We start from the raw sequence: 17,073 nt of genomic DNA, 5'->3' as shown, positions 1-17,073 counted from the left end.
AAAAATAATGGAAAAAAACTTTTTACTTATTGGGACCACAGATCACCCCATGGCTATAATTTAAAGAGGGAAGTTATTGGAAGAAAAAGGATCTGATAGCTATTGGATATATGATGAAAAATTTTCTTTTCAAATTTCAATTTGGTAACTAAATGTAAATTTATACACAGCTTGGAGAATAAAAAGGCATTTTTAAAATTAATGATACATGCAATAATTTATGTAAATTTACTTAATTTACTTTAATTGTCATAATCTGGTGTGCCTCAGGTGGACCAGCATCTTCCATACTCTATCTTTGATTGGCCTGCTCTGTGGGCTGGGGGTGGGGGTAGTACATTTCTCCCAATGGGAAGCATTACAGCGGAGACTGTACTTAAGCACAGAGCACTTGGCAGTGAAGCTGTGGAAGCGATTTAAGCTCTAATAAATATTAACTTTTGCATGCAGGACTGGCTACAGAATTTGCAGGGCCCAGTGCAAAAGGAAAATTCACGGCCCCTTGTTCCAAAGTTATTAAACATTTCAAGATGGTGACAGCAGAGCATTAAACCAAGCACGTGGCCCAGCTAAGCATGGAATTTGTGTTACTGCACAGGTCACATACCTAGGAATGAGAGGAGAATGACAGAAATGAAAATAAATTTCTGGGAAACAGGAAGTGAATGAAAGCATGCTGACAAATGAAACAGGAAAAAAAAAAAAAAGAATCTGCAGCCCAAAGCAATTTCAAGACAAATATGCAGCAGAATTGCAAATGGACTTTTCAGGCATTATCTGGATCTGGGGCTGGCGGGTGCAGCGCGAGGAGGTACAAGAACTCTATTAGTTGGTGCTTGCAATTCACCATTTCCCTCTGTCAGCAAAATCAGCCTAGTGACTCCATGCAGGCATAAAACTGGGATCTCACCTCTGAAGAAATTTAACCAACAGCCCAGGGAAAATTAATGCTGACCTAGGAGGGAAACAAATACACATCACAAATAGAAGAGGAAAAAACCACATTGGCTATCTAGAAAAATCAGCTCAGATCTTCATGATCGTTTATGAAAAAACAACCAAGAATTACCAGACAGGAAGAATTACAGCAGTATAAATGGGAAGGAACTAGATAAAGTAACAGAAAAGGGCACAAGGAACACAATTCTTTCAACAGAAGAAACATTTAAAAATTGTTATCCTCAGAGATATTTGACCAGTGCACTCATGAAACAAAAGCCTGGGTTGAATAAACAAAAAAGAGGTCTTACAAAGTATTTTTGGTTAATAGCCAAAATTGCTTTTTAAAATTTTAATAGAAGGTTTGGAAGATAACACTGAGATATTTCCCAAAACATTAAGTTAAGAAGATAAATAAAATACATGAGGGGGGGGAAAAGATAACTAAAGGAAATTGTCCTAGGAGGCTGCCATCTGCCTGACAGATTTCCTGAACATGCTAAATCAGAGAAAATGGCAGGAAAGAAATTTCAAAGAAATAACAGAAACAATTTCCAGAGAGGAAGAAAGAAATGAATTTTCAGCTGAAAAAGGGCCAAATGGGTGCAAAACAGATTAAATTTAAAAAGACCCCCAATTGGAAATATTATGGTGATATTTCAGAACATGGTAAATAATTAAAAGATCACAAATGCTTCCCAAGGGAAAACAACAGTTCCCCGCAAAGAAGTGAAGAGAATGACACATTTCTGAGCATCAACATTGGAAGCATAGGTCAGTGGAACTATGCTTTTGAGATCAAAGACAAACTGATACTGAACCTAAAATTCCGTGCTAGGCAAATTATAAAGGTGTGGGCAAAAGAAGGACATTTTGAAACATACAACTACAACTACTCAAAATTTGTGCCTCCTGAACACCGTTTTAGAGCGGTTTACTTGAGCGGTACTCCAGCAAGATGTATACAAGAAAGGTCAGTTTAAACTCGGGAACCAAGTGAAAGAAACTACAGATCACCTCTCAGCTGGAAGACCAGAAATTATTAGTGTAAGTGAGAGCAGAAAGTTAGTAGCTTTCTAAAGTCTTCAAAACGAATTCATTGATGAGGCGCCTGGGTGACTCAGTCGGTTAAGCAGCTGCCTTCAGCTCAGGTCAAGATCTCAGGGTCCTTGGTCCAAGATCTCAGCCACCAGGCTGGCTCCCTTGCTCTGTGGGGAATCTCCACCTTTCCCCCCTGCTTGTGCGTGCTCTCCCCCTCTCTCTCTTCAATAAGTAAGTAAATAAATAAAGTCTTTTTTAAAAAAAAGAATTCGTTGAATTTCAAGCAACAGAAAGGCATGAAAAACTGTATGTTCTTAGAGATAAGGTAAAAAAGTCACAGGAAGAAAAAGAAAAGCAGAAAGTCTAGTAAAAAAAACCCAACAATGAAGATTGTATAAAAAATTCATCATTCAATAGAATGCAAATTAAAATATGGCATAATTTTGAGCGCAGTACGAGTCCCCTTCACGTGACACAGAGGTCCGTGATTCCCAGCTGGGTGCTGGGAATACAGATGCCGTTCTTGTATTGGAGAAGCTCATGATTCAGCGAGAGGCACGACTGTGGGGACGAGACTCAGGATAGCGACTTCTGAAAACCGAACCACAGTTAAAGAAGCAGGACACAGACACACAACTTCTCGCTTCCCCAGTTCCCAAGTTCAGCTACAACCCTCTTACTTCACAGTCCCGCCCCAAACTTTCCCGCTTCCGCCCACAGCTCTCCGCGCTTCGGCCCATGAACTGAGCCTGCGCCAACCCTAGTGCGCTTGCGCCAAGCCCAGTCCTCTCCGAATGGCAAACCCGAGCGCATTCCAGGGGGACGGATAAAGCTCGGGGTGGGGGGAGTCTCGAGGCCAAATGACGGATGTGATTGGTCGGCCGCGGGGTACACATTCCTTTGTGGGCGGAGCCTCACCCTAGAGCCACGTCTAGTGAACTGTTCTCCTAATTTGGGAAGGGTCAGGCGCGGGCGGGGCGTGGAGCTGCGAGCCGCAGGGTGTGCGCCTGCGCCGAGCTCCGGGACAGGGCGTGTTCCTCGTTCCGGTCCGCGTTTTGCACTGACCGAGTGCATCTCTTGCCACTGAGGTGCGCCCTGCGGAAACCTGTGCTTCCCTCGCCCAGCTTGTTAGGCGCTGCCCTCCGCGGTGAGTGTGTGTGGCATCGCACTTGGGTTCGCCACTCTGCGCGCTGCCGGAGCGGTATCGGACGCCTCCCACTCCCCCCCCCAGCCCCGTCCCCTCCCCCTCCTGCACCGGGACCCTGCCCGCTGATGCCCACCTTCCAAGGCTAGGGCAAAACTGGACAGTGCCAGCCCGCGGCGTCTCCCCTTTCTATCCCTGCACCCCCCCCCCCCGCCCTCGCCCACGCGCTTCGTTGTTGTCGTTTGGTACAGAATATGTCCAAGTCTCTGAAAAAGTTGGTGGAGGAGAGCCGGGAGAAGAACCAGCCGGAAGTGGACATGAGTGACCGGGGCATCTCCAACATGCTGGATGTCAACGGCTTGTGTAAGTTCTGGGGCTGGGCCTTCCCCTTGCAGCACCGGGAGGGTTTTTAAATTTTCCAAGTAGCTGCCGGCCGCGGTATGAGAGGTTATAATGATTCACATCGTCACGCCCTGCTTGTAAGCATCACCTGTCGAGAGAGCTTAGCTCAGAAAGTTAGCAATCAGGGTACGTTCCGTCCCGACTGGAGGACGAACCTGAGAGTCCAGGGTGAGAATCACAGACAGTTGTTGCTGGACCTCACCGTTGTCTATGCGAATTGTTGGCATTTGGGTGGATTTCCCACATAGTTTACTTAAAACCCACTTTATTTTTATTGAAAATCACTTTTGAATTACGCCTCCTTTCTCATCATATAGTCTTCGACCCTTCAACAATTGCCACACAAAAGTTCTGTGATAACTGTTCTTATGCCTGCAGTATGTTAAACCTTTTTTGGCTCCTTACCCTTTTCTGGCTCTTTTTTTCTCCTTAGTTGAGGCGTTTGTTACCTCCTCCTTGTGCTTGACCTCTTGCCTCCAGTTTTGCTGACCCTGTGGTTTACTCACTGTATTGCTTTCTAGTGTTATTTTTCTGCAACATATCTTACCGTGTAACTCTCCTTTAAACCAGAGATTGCAGCTCAGGTATCTTTTGGGGCCAAGGTCAGTGTGGTCATGAACTTCATAAAAAGTATCCTGTCAGAAGAGGGATGGCTGCTACACCTGCTCCTCACATCCAGACAATTGTCACCACCTGGGGATGTTGGCCTAGTGTTGCCGTAGTTGTTGTTAAGAAGACAAGAGTTCAGATTTTGACATGAAATTTCCTAGTTTTTAGATGTTGGCAACTAATTCCAGTATTTTAAACATACTTTATAGGTGAAGTAAAACACGTCTTCAGGCCGAATGTGGCTTCAGTTTGGACTTTCTCCGTTAAACGCTTCTGGTTGTTCATTACCGACAGTAATGCCCCAAGTTCTTTGGCGTGACATGCAAAGCCTTTCTGAATCTGACCCAAACCTACCTTAGTTCCTATCCCTTGCATGCCTTTGTCGTCCCCGCCATGCTGAACGAATTGCCCTCCTTCAACCAGGACACACTCTTTCAGGTCCTTGTGCCTTAGAAGTATCGTATCCTTCCTCTCCTCTTCCCCCCACATCCTCTCACTTATCTGTCAGGAGTCAGCCCAGACACCGTAGCCTTTGTGAAGCCTTCTCTGTCGGTGTCAAGCTAACAGTCATCCCCTCCTCTGTGAAGGTGGATATGCCTTGCTTCATGGCTATTGTTATACGAGATTGTGATGTGTTCTTAATCTAAATGTCTCTCGTCCACATCGGAGAGTGGGGGGAATATTGCTGTGCATTACTCATATTTGCCTTCTTTATAGTGCCTGGAACACAGTAGGTGCTCCAAAATGTTGGATGGATGAAGGAGAGCCTGATGGATTAGGCCTGAGGTTTGATGAGATCCAGACCAGGACGTGACATTGGAGAAGGAGGGGAGATGTCCAGGAGACCCTAAAAGATGATGCATTGCTCGTTAGGTATGGAGAGAGCAGAGTCAAATTTACTGTGAACCCATGGTTTGTGCCCAGGACAGGTTGGGGTTGGGGCTCTTGATACATCTCTGCAAAAGGACAGGGGATGAGAAGTCATAGACAGTCTGCATTTGGTAACTCTCAGGAAGATTCCTGCCACTGAGCTTTAGCTTTTGTACTCATTAGCATCTTAGCCTCTTGAGATGAGTTGGCCTCTCTCAAGTGGTGATGGCTTCTTGGTGACAGCAACAGAGCCGCTGTGTCTGGGACTGAATTGGCCATTGCAGATCTGGATGTGTGCTTGCACTGCCCCTTCCCAGCTCTGCCTAGGTCGTGGTGAGCATGGGGGGCTCTGCTGTAATAAAGGATGGTGAGCACAAGCAGGAGGCCCGGCTCCGCTATACTTTTGGCCCCATGGCTCTCTGTTCCTCAGCACTGCAGGGGAACTTCATAGCCCTTGGCTGTGAAGAGGATTCTTTATGTAATATTTATAAGTAGGGAGAGCAGCATAGCTATTTTGGTTCACTTGCATTATCTCTTTGAAGCCTTGCCTTGTACTGAAGAAGAAAAGATAGCCACTTGCTTCCTGAAAAAGATGTTTCCGGTGTAGTATTAGGTGGTGAAAAGCAAGATCTTTCTTCTGTTCTCCCAGAGAAGTAGCTTGAGGAAGAACGAGGCTGCTTCTTGGGGAGTTCGGTGGAAGTGAATTTGGAGATTTGACCTTCTCCAGCCTCTGTGGTGTGTGGTGTGTGTAGACCCAAAGAGTGGCTGCTTTCTATCAAAACTCCCTGACCTCTGGTCTCGTGGAGCCTGGAAGTTTCCAGGATGCTTTCAGAAGCCCATTCCCCCATTCATTTATTGGTGATGCACATAATGCTTCCTGGATATATTTGAACATCTTATATATTAAAATATTTGACATGGTTGCATAAACTATAGCGTAAGAATTCCCTTATTTCTTTACTAGTAAAGTTTTAACTATTCATGAGGTTTTGTGTCTTACTATGAAGATTAAACACAGGGAAGAGTTCACTCGCATGGACAGAGAATGGTTATTGTGTCTCAAGCTTTTCCTTCATTATCCTTACTTTGTTGAGTTTCTCAAAAGATAAGAATTAAGTTTTGAAAAACAAAATTCCCATTTTGTTCTTACTCTAAGCACATGAACTATCTGTCTTTTTGCTTGGGAGAATTGTGTCATATAAATGCAGCACTTTACTTCCTTGGAGACAGTAAAGGGCCTTGAAAAAATGTTTTTGGGAGTTCAGGTACCAAAAGCTTTCTGATGGGGAAAACTTCATAGGCTGGAGACAGACATCAGACAGATTCTAATTTTCCGTTGAGCCAGATTCTCGATGCAGTCAGATCCCTCTCTGAGAGGCAGTGCTTACCAGTGGGGCCTTGGAGTTGCATAGGCTGGACTCAGATTCTCCATCTTGTGCGTAGTGCTGTGTACTTTAGAGAAGCTGCTTAACCTTTCTGAGCCTTGAGTCCTCTTCATCACATGGAAATGTAGGTACGCACTTGTTAGGACTGGATCAGTGCTTAAGGGCACTGAAGCATGTCTAGCGCTTAGCGCCCAGCCTGGTACTGAGTGAGCACGTACTGAATGTTAACTCTGATAGGAACATCCAGATAGAGCCGGGGAAGCCTCAGATGTAACTGGTTCCGACATAGTCGATGGACTGGACCAAGGAGAGCATGGCTAATGAATCTGGCTCAGGCCTTTTTGTCCTATGTTGATGTTTTTTCTGGTGGCTTAAGAGATCCTGGAACGTTTGGCGCTTTTGCCCAGGATTCTTAAAGATTTAGATTGCTGTTTCTTTGAAATTACCCCTTCATTTTATTTTCCTTCCTATTTTTTTTCCTCCCACATGGCATGAAATCTGCACACCCGTTCTCCTTAATGCTTCTAAGAGTAATGGTAGCAATTTTGTTCTCTTTATTGAAGAGATCTCATGGAGGAACTCTGCCACACTGCGGCTGTCCTCACCTGGGTGATAAAGCTGCTTTTGAAGGCTCCTGTAATCAGCTTCCGTGGGAGCAGAGAATTCCATTAGTAGCCAGGGAGACTTTTTTCATTTCTTTTATTTAAGTCTTTTGTGACGTTTTTTTTTTTTTAATCTCTTCAAGTTTATTGCCCTCTAGATGGTCAAACCTTTATCAGGTTTTTTTTGTTTTTGTTTTTGTTTTTTCCCCCTAGGTTAGACTAAAGTATCTTTCAGATAAATTATAAAAAAGAAAAATAACCTGCCTTCGAGGCAGTGGTCTTGCTAAAGAACCATGCAAAATAATCAACAAACGTAATCACAGGTTTTCTGGAAGGGCTGTTTCAAAAGCCCTGTTAAACCTGGAAGTGGTCACCCTGTTAGGAGTTTTTATCAATGCAGGCTGTCTCTGAGGAAAGAGAAAGGAGCTGGGAAGACCATGTCATGTTAGCTGTGATCTTTAGTAAGACCTTTCCTTTTTTACTTTTCTAAGTTGCTCAGATATGCCCATCTTTGTATTTTTCAACCTGCGGGATCTTGGCCTGGGAAGCCCTTTTCCCTTTTCTCCCCAGCCAGCCTCCTCCACCCCTTGGCAGTTAGCACTTGCTGAAGGAAGGAATGACCTGTCCATTCACATGGCTCCAGTCTTGGGTCACCTCCTCCGAGAAGCTCCCCAGGTGCTAATTTTAACCCACCATCCCATCAGCTTGGTTTCAGTAGCTCTTCCGGGCCTGGTGTGCACTTGTCCAGTGCTTGGAGAAAGTTCGCTGACGAAGGATTGCTCTCAGTTAAGAGTTGGGGTGAGCTAGGCTAGAAAACGTAGCAGAGAAGGAACATATCCTCGGACTCCCCTTTCGCAGACCTCGCCCCAACTCTCCAGAGGGAAGGCCTGTTACAACCAGCAGGAGCAGGCTACAAACTGTTCGGGATTCTATTTTTGATTTCAGGACAGTGTAAACACTGAAAATGTCTCCCCCAGACAAGAAATAAATTACGAATAATTGGGACCCCTTTTGGTGTGACTGAACTAATAACGAGCTTTTACTATTTTTCAGTCTTTTGACATTTCAGCCATGATAGGACATGTCATCCATGGCCTCTTTTTTGGTAAGCAGCTTTTTATCCCCCCCAGTTGTGTAACCTTGGGCAAGTCACTTAACTTCTCAGTGCCTCATGCATCTATAAAACGGGAGTAGTAAAATTAGTAGACCTTGTAGAATTGCCGTGAGTTGTCATCTGTCAAGTAGCTAGTATGGAATCTGGCCTGTCTCAGTCCACTTGGGCTCCTGTAGCAGGACCAAGGCTGGGTGGCTTACAAGCAACAGAAATTTATTTCTTACATTTCTGGAGGCTGGAAGTCCAAGATCAGGGCACAGGCAGGTTCAGTATTTGGTGAGGATTTACTTCCTGGCTCATAGACCGCTGTGTCCACAGCGTCCTCCTAGGGTGAAAGGGGTAAGGGACCTCTCTCAGGTGTCTTTTATAAGGACACTAATCCCATTCCCGAGGGCTCCACTCTTATGACCTAGTTACTTCCCAAAGGCCCCCCACCTCCTCATCCCATCACAGATGGGTGTTAGGTGTCAGTATATGAATTTTGGGGGGACACAAACTTTCATTCAATAGCATGGCACATATTAGTCTTAATATGCACTATTACTGGTATTTTAAAAATCTGTTTTATCTGTGTGTAAAAAATGGAAAACCATGTCTCTTTAGTTTTTAGAATTCTCAGTAATGGTGCTTTTTCCGGTGACCTTTACCTGCTTGTCTCTCTGTTTGATTACGTCTGGGCACCCAGTGCCTCTTTGCTTACCTGCTTGAGAATTCCCGAGAAGTTAGATGGGCATGTCTGATGTGACAGGGCCAGGAGGAAAACGGTGGCCTCACCTGGCAAATTCTGAGCCCTGGACAACGTGGGAGGTGTCTGGGGAGGCAGCGGGGCATTTCATAGGATTTCGGTTGTGATGTGCTTGTGGCTTTTGAGAATGACAGGCATTAAAAAATGTTAGCCATTTTTTCAACTAATAAGTAAAATACCATATATCCTCCAATAGCTGTTTATTGAATTTATTATCATTTTTTTTCCAGGATGGGTGCTATCCAAGCCAAGTCTCTTTGGGAGTTTCCTACATATTGAATCTTTAATTGTCCATTGATAAAGTAGTATTTGCTACGTTAAGAAAACTGTAAGCTGTCTAATGAACCTGAGGTAGTTAGATTTTTATCGTCAGAAACCGTAACACCCACTGCTTTGCCATTATCGTCAGCTCTTTATTGTGATAATTAGTGCTAGAATTGGTATGGATAATAATCGAGAGCCATATCCTGCCTCTTCTTTCCATAAATTTACATAAACCTGGTTCAAAGAAATTTGATCTCAGTATACGAGATCCACTGTTACCAAGCAAAAACTAGAGATGATTTCTCTGCGTCACCTTTGGTTCCTTGAATAGCAAGTTTGTGCAGGTTGGTTTTTTATTTTTTAAAGCAAAAGAGCATAAAGATGGGGCCGAGGAGCAGTCTGTGGAGATCAAGTGCCTGGCCGGCAGGGGTCAGTGTTGAGCTTCTGTGTTTTGCTCCAAGCTTCCTTGGGAGCCTACACACCATCTCCTGCCCCATCGTCCACTGCTACCTGGGTAGTTGCATCCTTTCTCCTCATGCCTCCTCATGCCCCTTTTATGGTACTTCACGCATGAAACTCACAGTCCAAGAAACCTCACCTCTGTTAGGTTCTGTCTGATCCGGAGTATCTGTAGTATTGGCGTGTTTCATAACCGCCTTGCCGGCCCAAAGCAAGGCCCGGAGGCCCAGGGGCTTCTGAATGGAGAGGGGCTGACCCATCAGTGTGTTTGCCCCATGAAACATGAGGGAGAAATGGAATCTGCAGGGCCCCCCTTGGGCAGATGTCACCAGGGTGAGCTGCTTGACAATGTGAAACGGTATTTTGGATTTGAGGTATTGGTTAAACCAGGAAGATACAGGAAGGTGTAACATTCTCTGCTTTATTAGTCTGCTAGGGGCTTCCATACAAAGTAGCACAGACCGGGGGGCTTAAAGAACAGGCATTTACGTCTCACAGTGCTGGAGGCTGGGAGTCCGAGACCACAGTGTTTGCAGGGCTGGGTTTCCCCTCAGCTCTGGCGGTGTCCTCACGTGGTCTTTCCCCTGTGGACCCACGGCCGTGGTGTTTCTCTGCGTGTCCACTTCCCTCTTCTCAGAAGGACACCAGTCGCTTGGATTATAGCTCACTTGAATGGCCTCGTTTTAACTTCATCACCTCATTACAAGTCTTGTCTCCACATCGGGGCACATTCTGAGACACTGGGGGTTGGGCTTCAGCATACAAAGTTTAGGGGGCCACAGTTCAGCTCATAGCATCTACATGAGAGGTGCTGAATGATCTGTGCGTGAGTGCTTAGGTTGCTTATGCTTTTATAATATCACCCTTCCGGGCAGATGATAATTGTCCGTGTTCTACCGGCTGGGGAAGCAGAAAGTTCTCTGGAGCCCCAGCACCACACAGGTAGTGGTGGAGTGGGAGTTCACGCTGAAGTGTGGCCCACACTTTGTTCCATACACTGTGCTGTGTTGTTTGCACCCCTGAAGTGCGACAGGGGCTGGTTCAGATGTGAAAGAGTGGTGATTTTCGGGGCTGACTGGCGCCACAGGCCTGACCTCAAGGCCTTCAGTTGCAGAATTCTTTAAAAACACTGTACTAGGCAAATAAAACGTGTCATTCGGCCAGCCCTGCCAGCTCGGAAGCGTAGGTTTATCATGCTGTTGCTGAATTTTAATGGTTGAAGAAAACACTAGAAGCAACTTTTTTATCTGGTCAATGTGACCCTCCCCCTTTCCTTACGGTTTTCTGAAAAACCATTAATTTTAACTGAATTTAATGATCAGATGTGAGATCTTTTTACTGTATATGGATTCATTTTTTCTGTCCTCAAACAGAACGTTAGCTTAAAACACTGTGAAGTATGGTGCTGGAGAGATTCTGTTGGGGAAATACTGGTTCTTAGAATAAACCTGAATGCATGAAATGTTAACTTTAGTTATAATCTACCTGTACTTCATAAAGAACCTTTTCATTTACTATATTTCTTTTCATATCTGTTAATTATTTCTCTGGACTCAGAATAGTTTATAATTTTACAGCTAAAGTGAGTCAAATGAAAGGCACACATCACACCGGGTAATTGGGAAGGGGTCTTGGCCTCTCACACCAGAGACTGGTAACATGCTTTGCAACCACAGTATATGAGTGGTGGTTTTGCAGATACTCATATGTCAAGTGATTTTTTTCAGAGCTGTAAATATTTAAGCCCTCAGGTTATGAGGAAGATACCTGTTTAACCTATTATATATTTGTATCCTTCCAATTGTGCATCCTTTATCAGAAGCTTTCAAAATAATTGATAATATAATTAAAATATGCTATATATACATACTATACAAATACATTGCTTACCATGTGCCAGGTTATTGTACTAAGCTCTCCTTATGGATTATTTTTTTTAAAGATTTATTTATTTTTGAGAGAGCACATGCAAGCAGGGGAGGGGCAGCAGGAGAGGGAGAGAGAGAGAATCTCAAGCAGACTCCCCGCTGAGCATGGATTCCCAACACGGGGCTCGATCCCAGGACCCCGGGATCATGACCCGAGCCAAAGTCAGACGCTTAACCGACTGAGCCCCCCCAGGTGCCCCTTACTGATTATTTCTTTTAAACCCACAGTTTCATTATGATTGTTGTCATCCTCATCATCCAGTTTAGAGCTGAACTAAAGTTAACTTGCTTCCGGTCACACAGCTAATAAGAATAGAGCCAGGATTTGAACCCAGGTAGTCAGGCTTTAGAAACTGTGCTCTTAGCTTACGCTGTCTGGCCTCATGTCACCACCATTTTTGACAGGCACATGTACCTACAAAGATGAAACAGCTAACTCGGCAAGCGTACACAGAGTGGCTACTGACAGTCCAGTCCTGTTCTAGAAGCCGTGGTACCTGCTCTCTGTGGGCTAATAATTCTGTATTGATGTAGGAATGCATTTGGGGATGCTGACCTGCCCATGCTGACTGGGCCAAGGAAACAGGAACCTTCTTTCTCAAACACTTACACATACTTTAAAAAAAAAATCCACTTCAGAAACACTTTATTGAAGCATTCATTTGGATCAGTGTATATGTCACGGTACAGCGTGACACATTTTTAAACCAACAGCCTGGGAAGCCTTGCACCTCCCGCTCATTATCCCTTCAAGGATGCACACTGTCCTGACTCCGAAAACATAGTTTTGCCTCTTTTTATACGTCATTAAATAAAAGAGGATTATATGTGCTCACTCTTGAGTATCTGATTCTCTTGCTTAACATCATGTGAGGTTCATTCATGCTGTAAAGTTGGCTTTAGGTCCAGCGTGTGAGTTCTGCCTCAGTTCATTCCTTCACTTCCCTGTGGCCAGACATTTGGGTCATTTCCAGATGAGGGCGGTCATGAATGGTGCTGCTTTGAACCTCTGAACCCAGGTCTTTGGGTGAACACACATAATCATTTCTGTAGGTTATGGACCCAGGAATGGAATTGTTGGGTCAGGAATGTGCTCTTCCATACTTTTAAAAATGGAAGGCAAGAATCACCAAAATGGGCAAGACTCTCGAAACTTCTACAACGGGCAAAGGGTGAATGTTGTTAATGCGTAATGAGATCTTGCAGCCCATGCTGGCCAGGTCAGGTGCTTGTTCTGTATGTTGCCCTCTTCCCAGAAGGCTTGTTTGCACCTCAAGCCTGTCTCTGAGAAGTACCTTGTTTGTCGGTCAGTACCTTCTCTACTACTAGCTTGCCAACTTGGCTGCAAATTAGACCCACCTAGGGAACTTTTCAACTTCCTAATGCTTAGGCCACACCCCAGACTGATTAGAAGAGAAGCTCTGAGTGTGGAAACAGGTGGCAGAAGTTTTGCTTAAACCAGTGAGTTTGCCTCCTTCCACACCATAGTTGTGCAATCACTGTTCAAACGCCTCTTGTTCATTTTTGGCCTGTGGGAGCCTCTTCTAGTTGGTTCTCCCATCCACTTGACCTGGTCTTTCCATTGGAAGGACTGTCTTCTGACCGCTTCCTTGCCATCTGCAGTACCAGGCTGTTCCCGATGTGTCTAAATTCCAGCCCCAGACCTAGGATCAGCCATTCCTCTAAGAAACCCTGTTAGGGTGCCTGGGTGGCTCAGTCGGTTAAGCGTCTGCCTTTGGCTCAGGTCATGATCCCAGGGTCCTGGGATGAGCCCCGCATCGGGCTCCCTGCTCAGAGGGGAGCCTGCTTCTCCCTCTCCCTCTGCCTTCTGCTCCCCCTGCTTGTGCTCTCTTTCTCTGTCAAGTAAATAAATAAAAAATCTTAAAAAACAAAACAAAAACAGAAACCCTGTTTTTGTTTGTCTGTCTTAGAGGGAAGTATAAATATTAGCCCCAATCTGGGCTCTAGGGTACTCCTCACTGCTGGGCCGTTCGTGTTTTTTAGGACTTTTTAAATGGATAGGGCTAAGTTAAAACCATATTTTTAAAGATAAAATATCTAGTGAGTTCTGATTCAAATATAGGACTGCAAAGGCTTTTCCTTCTACATTACACGTCTGTTGTGTGTCTTCCGTGCTGAGAATCCTGATTCTCGGGGATACAAATAATGAGAGAACTAGAATGGCTCAGAGTTTCTGACTTGGTATGTTGGTATGTTACACGCAGTTGTCAGTACTAAGATCCCCCCTGATCTTGCTAAAAACCATTGTTTTGTGTGTATACTCTCCCCTCCTGTTTTTGTTTTTATCGGACTTTATTTTTTAAAGCAGTTTCCCCTGTCATTAACATCTGACATAAGTGTGGTGATTTATTAAAATTGATGGGCCAGTGTCCAGAAATTATTAACTGTAGTCCATAGTTTCCTCCGTGTTGTAACATTCTCTGGGTTTTAACAAATGCGTAACATCTTACAGGATGGTTTCACTGCCCTAAATATCCTCTGCACTCCACTTACTTTTCTCTCTCTCCCTCATTACCTCCCTGCAAACCCCAGGCAACCATTGGAATTTTATGTCTCTGTAGTTCTGTTTTTTCCAGAATGTCATATAGTTGAAATCCTATAGTATGTAATCTTTATAGAAAGTCTTCTTTCACTTAGCGATGTGCATTTAAGGTTCTTCTGTGTCTTTTCTTGGCTTGATGGCTCATATATTTTTATTATTTAGAAATTTTTTTTAGTATAGTTGACACACAATGTTATATTAGCTTCAGGTGTACAACGTAGTGATGAAACTTCTGATTTCCTTATGCTGTGCTCACCGCAGGTGTAGCTATCCTCTGTCACCATACAACGCTATTATGGTATCACGGACTGTATTCCCTGTGTTGTACCTTTTTTTTTTTCTTTTTCTCTTTTTTTTTTGAGAGAGAGAGCGAGTGGGAGTAGGGTGGCGGGAGGGGCAGAGGGAGAGAGAGAATCTTAAGCAGGCTCCACGATGAGCGTGGAGCCCCAGGGTGGGGCTCGATCTCACGACCTGAGCCAAAATCAAGAGTCAGATGCTTAACCGACTGAGTCACCCAGGCGCCCACCCCATACTGTACGTTTTATTCCCATGACTTACTCCATAACTGAAAGCCTGAATCTCCTACTCCTCTTCCCTCTGGCAACCATCAGTTTGTTCTCTGTATTTGCAAGTCTGATCTGCTTTTTGTTTTTTTATTCATTTGTTTTTTTTATATATCTTTGTATTATTGAATAACGCTCCATTGTCTGCATGTGCCACAGTTAACTTAACCATTCTCCCACTGAAGGGCATCTTGGTGGCTTCCAAGTTTGGGCACTTAGGAATAAAGCTGCTGTAAACATCCATGTACAGATTTTTGTGTGGTTACAGTTTTTTTAACTCATTTGCATAAATACCAAGGAACACAATTGTTAGATCATATGGTAAGAGTATAGTTCGTTTAATAAGAAACTGACAAAATGTCTCCCAAAGTGGCTCTACCATTTTGTGTTCCTTCAAGTGATGTATGAGAGTTGTTTCTGTTTCTCCTCACCAGAATTTGGTGGTGTGAGTGCTCTGGATTTTAACCATTCTAATAGATGTGTCGTGGTATCTCATTGTTTTAATTTCTGATTCCTTAATGGCATATGATATAGACAGTATTTTCACATGCTTATTTGCCATTTGTAGATCTTCTTCGATGAGGTGTCTGTTAAGTTCTTTGGCCCTTTTTTTAATTGGGTTGTTTTATTGTTGAGTTTTAAAAGTTATTTGTGTATATTAGATAGTCCTATGTCAGATATTTGTTTTGCAAAAATTTTGTCCGTTTCTCTTTTCATTTTCTTACCATTATCTTTCACAAAGGAGAAATTCTAAATTTTAGTGAAGTCTCACTACCTTTTTGTTTCTGGATAGTGTGTTTAGTGCTATCTAAAAAGTCATTTCCAAATCTGGGGCCACCTTGATTTTCTCCTGTGTTGTATGCTAGAAGTCTTAAGGTTTTGCATTTTACATTTAGGTCTGTGATACATTTTGAGTTAATTCTTGTGAAAGGTGTAAGTTCTGTGTCTAGATTGTTTTTGTTTGTTTTTGGCATGTGGATGTCTAGTTCTCCAAGCACCACTTGTTGAAAAGATACCTTTTTTCCGCTGAATTACTTTTGCTCCTTTGTGAAAGAGCGATTGTATTCGCGTGGGTCTGTTTCTAGGCCCTCTTCTGCTCCATTGATCTCTCTGTTCTTTGACCAGTACCACACTGTCTTTATTACAGTGACTTTATAGTAAATTTTGAAGTTGGGGAGTGTCAATTTTCTGAGTTTGTTTTTCTTCTTCAGTATTTTATTGGCTATTCTGAGTCTTTTGCCTTTCCGTATAAACTTTAATTTATTGACATCCACAGAATAAACTTGCTAGGATTTTAATTGGGATTACATTGCATCTGTAGATTATGGATATAGAGTTCTTCATAATCCTTTATTATCCTTTTTAACATTAACGAGATCAGTAATGATGGCCTTCCTTTTATTTCTGATATTAGTAATTTGTGCTTTTTTTTTTTCCTGGTTAACTTGGCTGCAGGTTTATCAATTTTATTGATCTTTCAAAGAACCAACTTGATATTCTCTATTGATTTCCTGTTTTCAGTTTCTTGGTTCCTGCTCTAGTATTTATTTATTTATTTATTTATTTATTTATTTATTAAAGATTTTATATATTTATTTGACAGAGAGAGAGAGCACAAGTAGGCAGAGAGGCAGGCAGAGGGAGAGGGAGAAGCAGGCTCTCCACTGAGCAGGGAGCCCGACGTGGGGCTCGATCCCAGAACTCCGGGATCATGACCTGAGCCGAAGGCAGCCGCTCAACCGACTGAGCCACCCAGGCGCCCCGATGCTGCTCTAGTATTTATTATCTCTTTTCTTCTGTTTGCTTTGGATTTAATTTGTTCTTATTTTTCTGGTGTCCTAAAATGGAAGCTTAGATTACTTGTTTTAAAGATGTTCATTCTTTTCTGATATATGTATCAATGCTGTAAGCTTCCTAATAAGCACTGCTTTTCGTGGATTCCACACATTTTACTAAAATAGTAGTTCATTTTCACTTAGTTCAAAATATTTTAAATTTCTCTTGAGATTTCTTCTTTGACCCATGTATTATTTAGAAGTATGTTGTTAATCTCTACATATTTTGGGATTTTCTGGGTATTTTTCTATTACTATTTTTTAATTCAACTTCATTGTGGTTTGAGAGCATACATTATATGATTTCTGTTTTGTTTTTGTTTTTGTTTTTTAATTAAGTAGGCTCCAGGCCCAGCATGGAGCCCAACTCGGGGCTTGAACTAACGACCCAGAGATCAAGACCTGAGCTAAGATCAAGAGTCAGACACTTAACCGACTGAGCCACCCAGCCGCCCCTGATATCTGTTATTTAAAAAAAATTTTAAAAGGTTTATTATTTATTTTAGAGAGAGAAAAAGAGAGTGAGAGAGTGCTCCAGCGGGAGCAGGGGGGCAGAGGGAGAGGGAGAGAGAGAATCCTCAATCAGACTCCCCGCTAAGCCCAGAGCCCG

The 17,073-nt window shown here is 43.4% G+C and overlaps 1 protein-coding gene across 2 annotated transcripts in view; it reads left to right on the top strand.

The window, feature by feature from the left end:
• The first annotated feature begins 2,884 nt into the window (after positions 1 to 2,884).
• Positions 2,885 to 17,073, top strand: part of RSU1 (Ras suppressor protein 1) — a 191,303-nt gene continuing 177,114 nt past the window's right edge. Inside the window, exons 1-2 of one of the 2 annotated variants that reach the window (XM_032426089.1) lie at positions 2,885 to 3,127; positions 3,376 to 3,487. In XM_032426089.1, the coding sequence (XP_032281980.1) occupies positions 3,379 to 3,487 (109 nt within the window). In that variant the 5' untranslated portion in view covers positions 2,885 to 3,127; positions 3,376 to 3,378. The remainder of the gene's footprint in view (positions 3,128 to 3,375; positions 3,488 to 17,073) is intronic. The other variant, XM_032426088.1, reaches the window with a different exon arrangement.

The sequence above is a fragment of the Phoca vitulina genome, unplaced genomic scaffold, assembly GCF_004348235.1.
Source record: "Phoca vitulina isolate PV1807 unplaced genomic scaffold, GSC_HSeal_1.0 scaffold33, whole genome shotgun sequence".
NCBI classification, from domain to species: domain Eukaryota; kingdom Metazoa; phylum Chordata; class Mammalia; order Carnivora; family Phocidae; genus Phoca; species Phoca vitulina.
The sequence above is the reverse complement of the archived record's forward strand: the minus strand, read 5'-3'. Positions and strand labels throughout refer to the sequence as shown.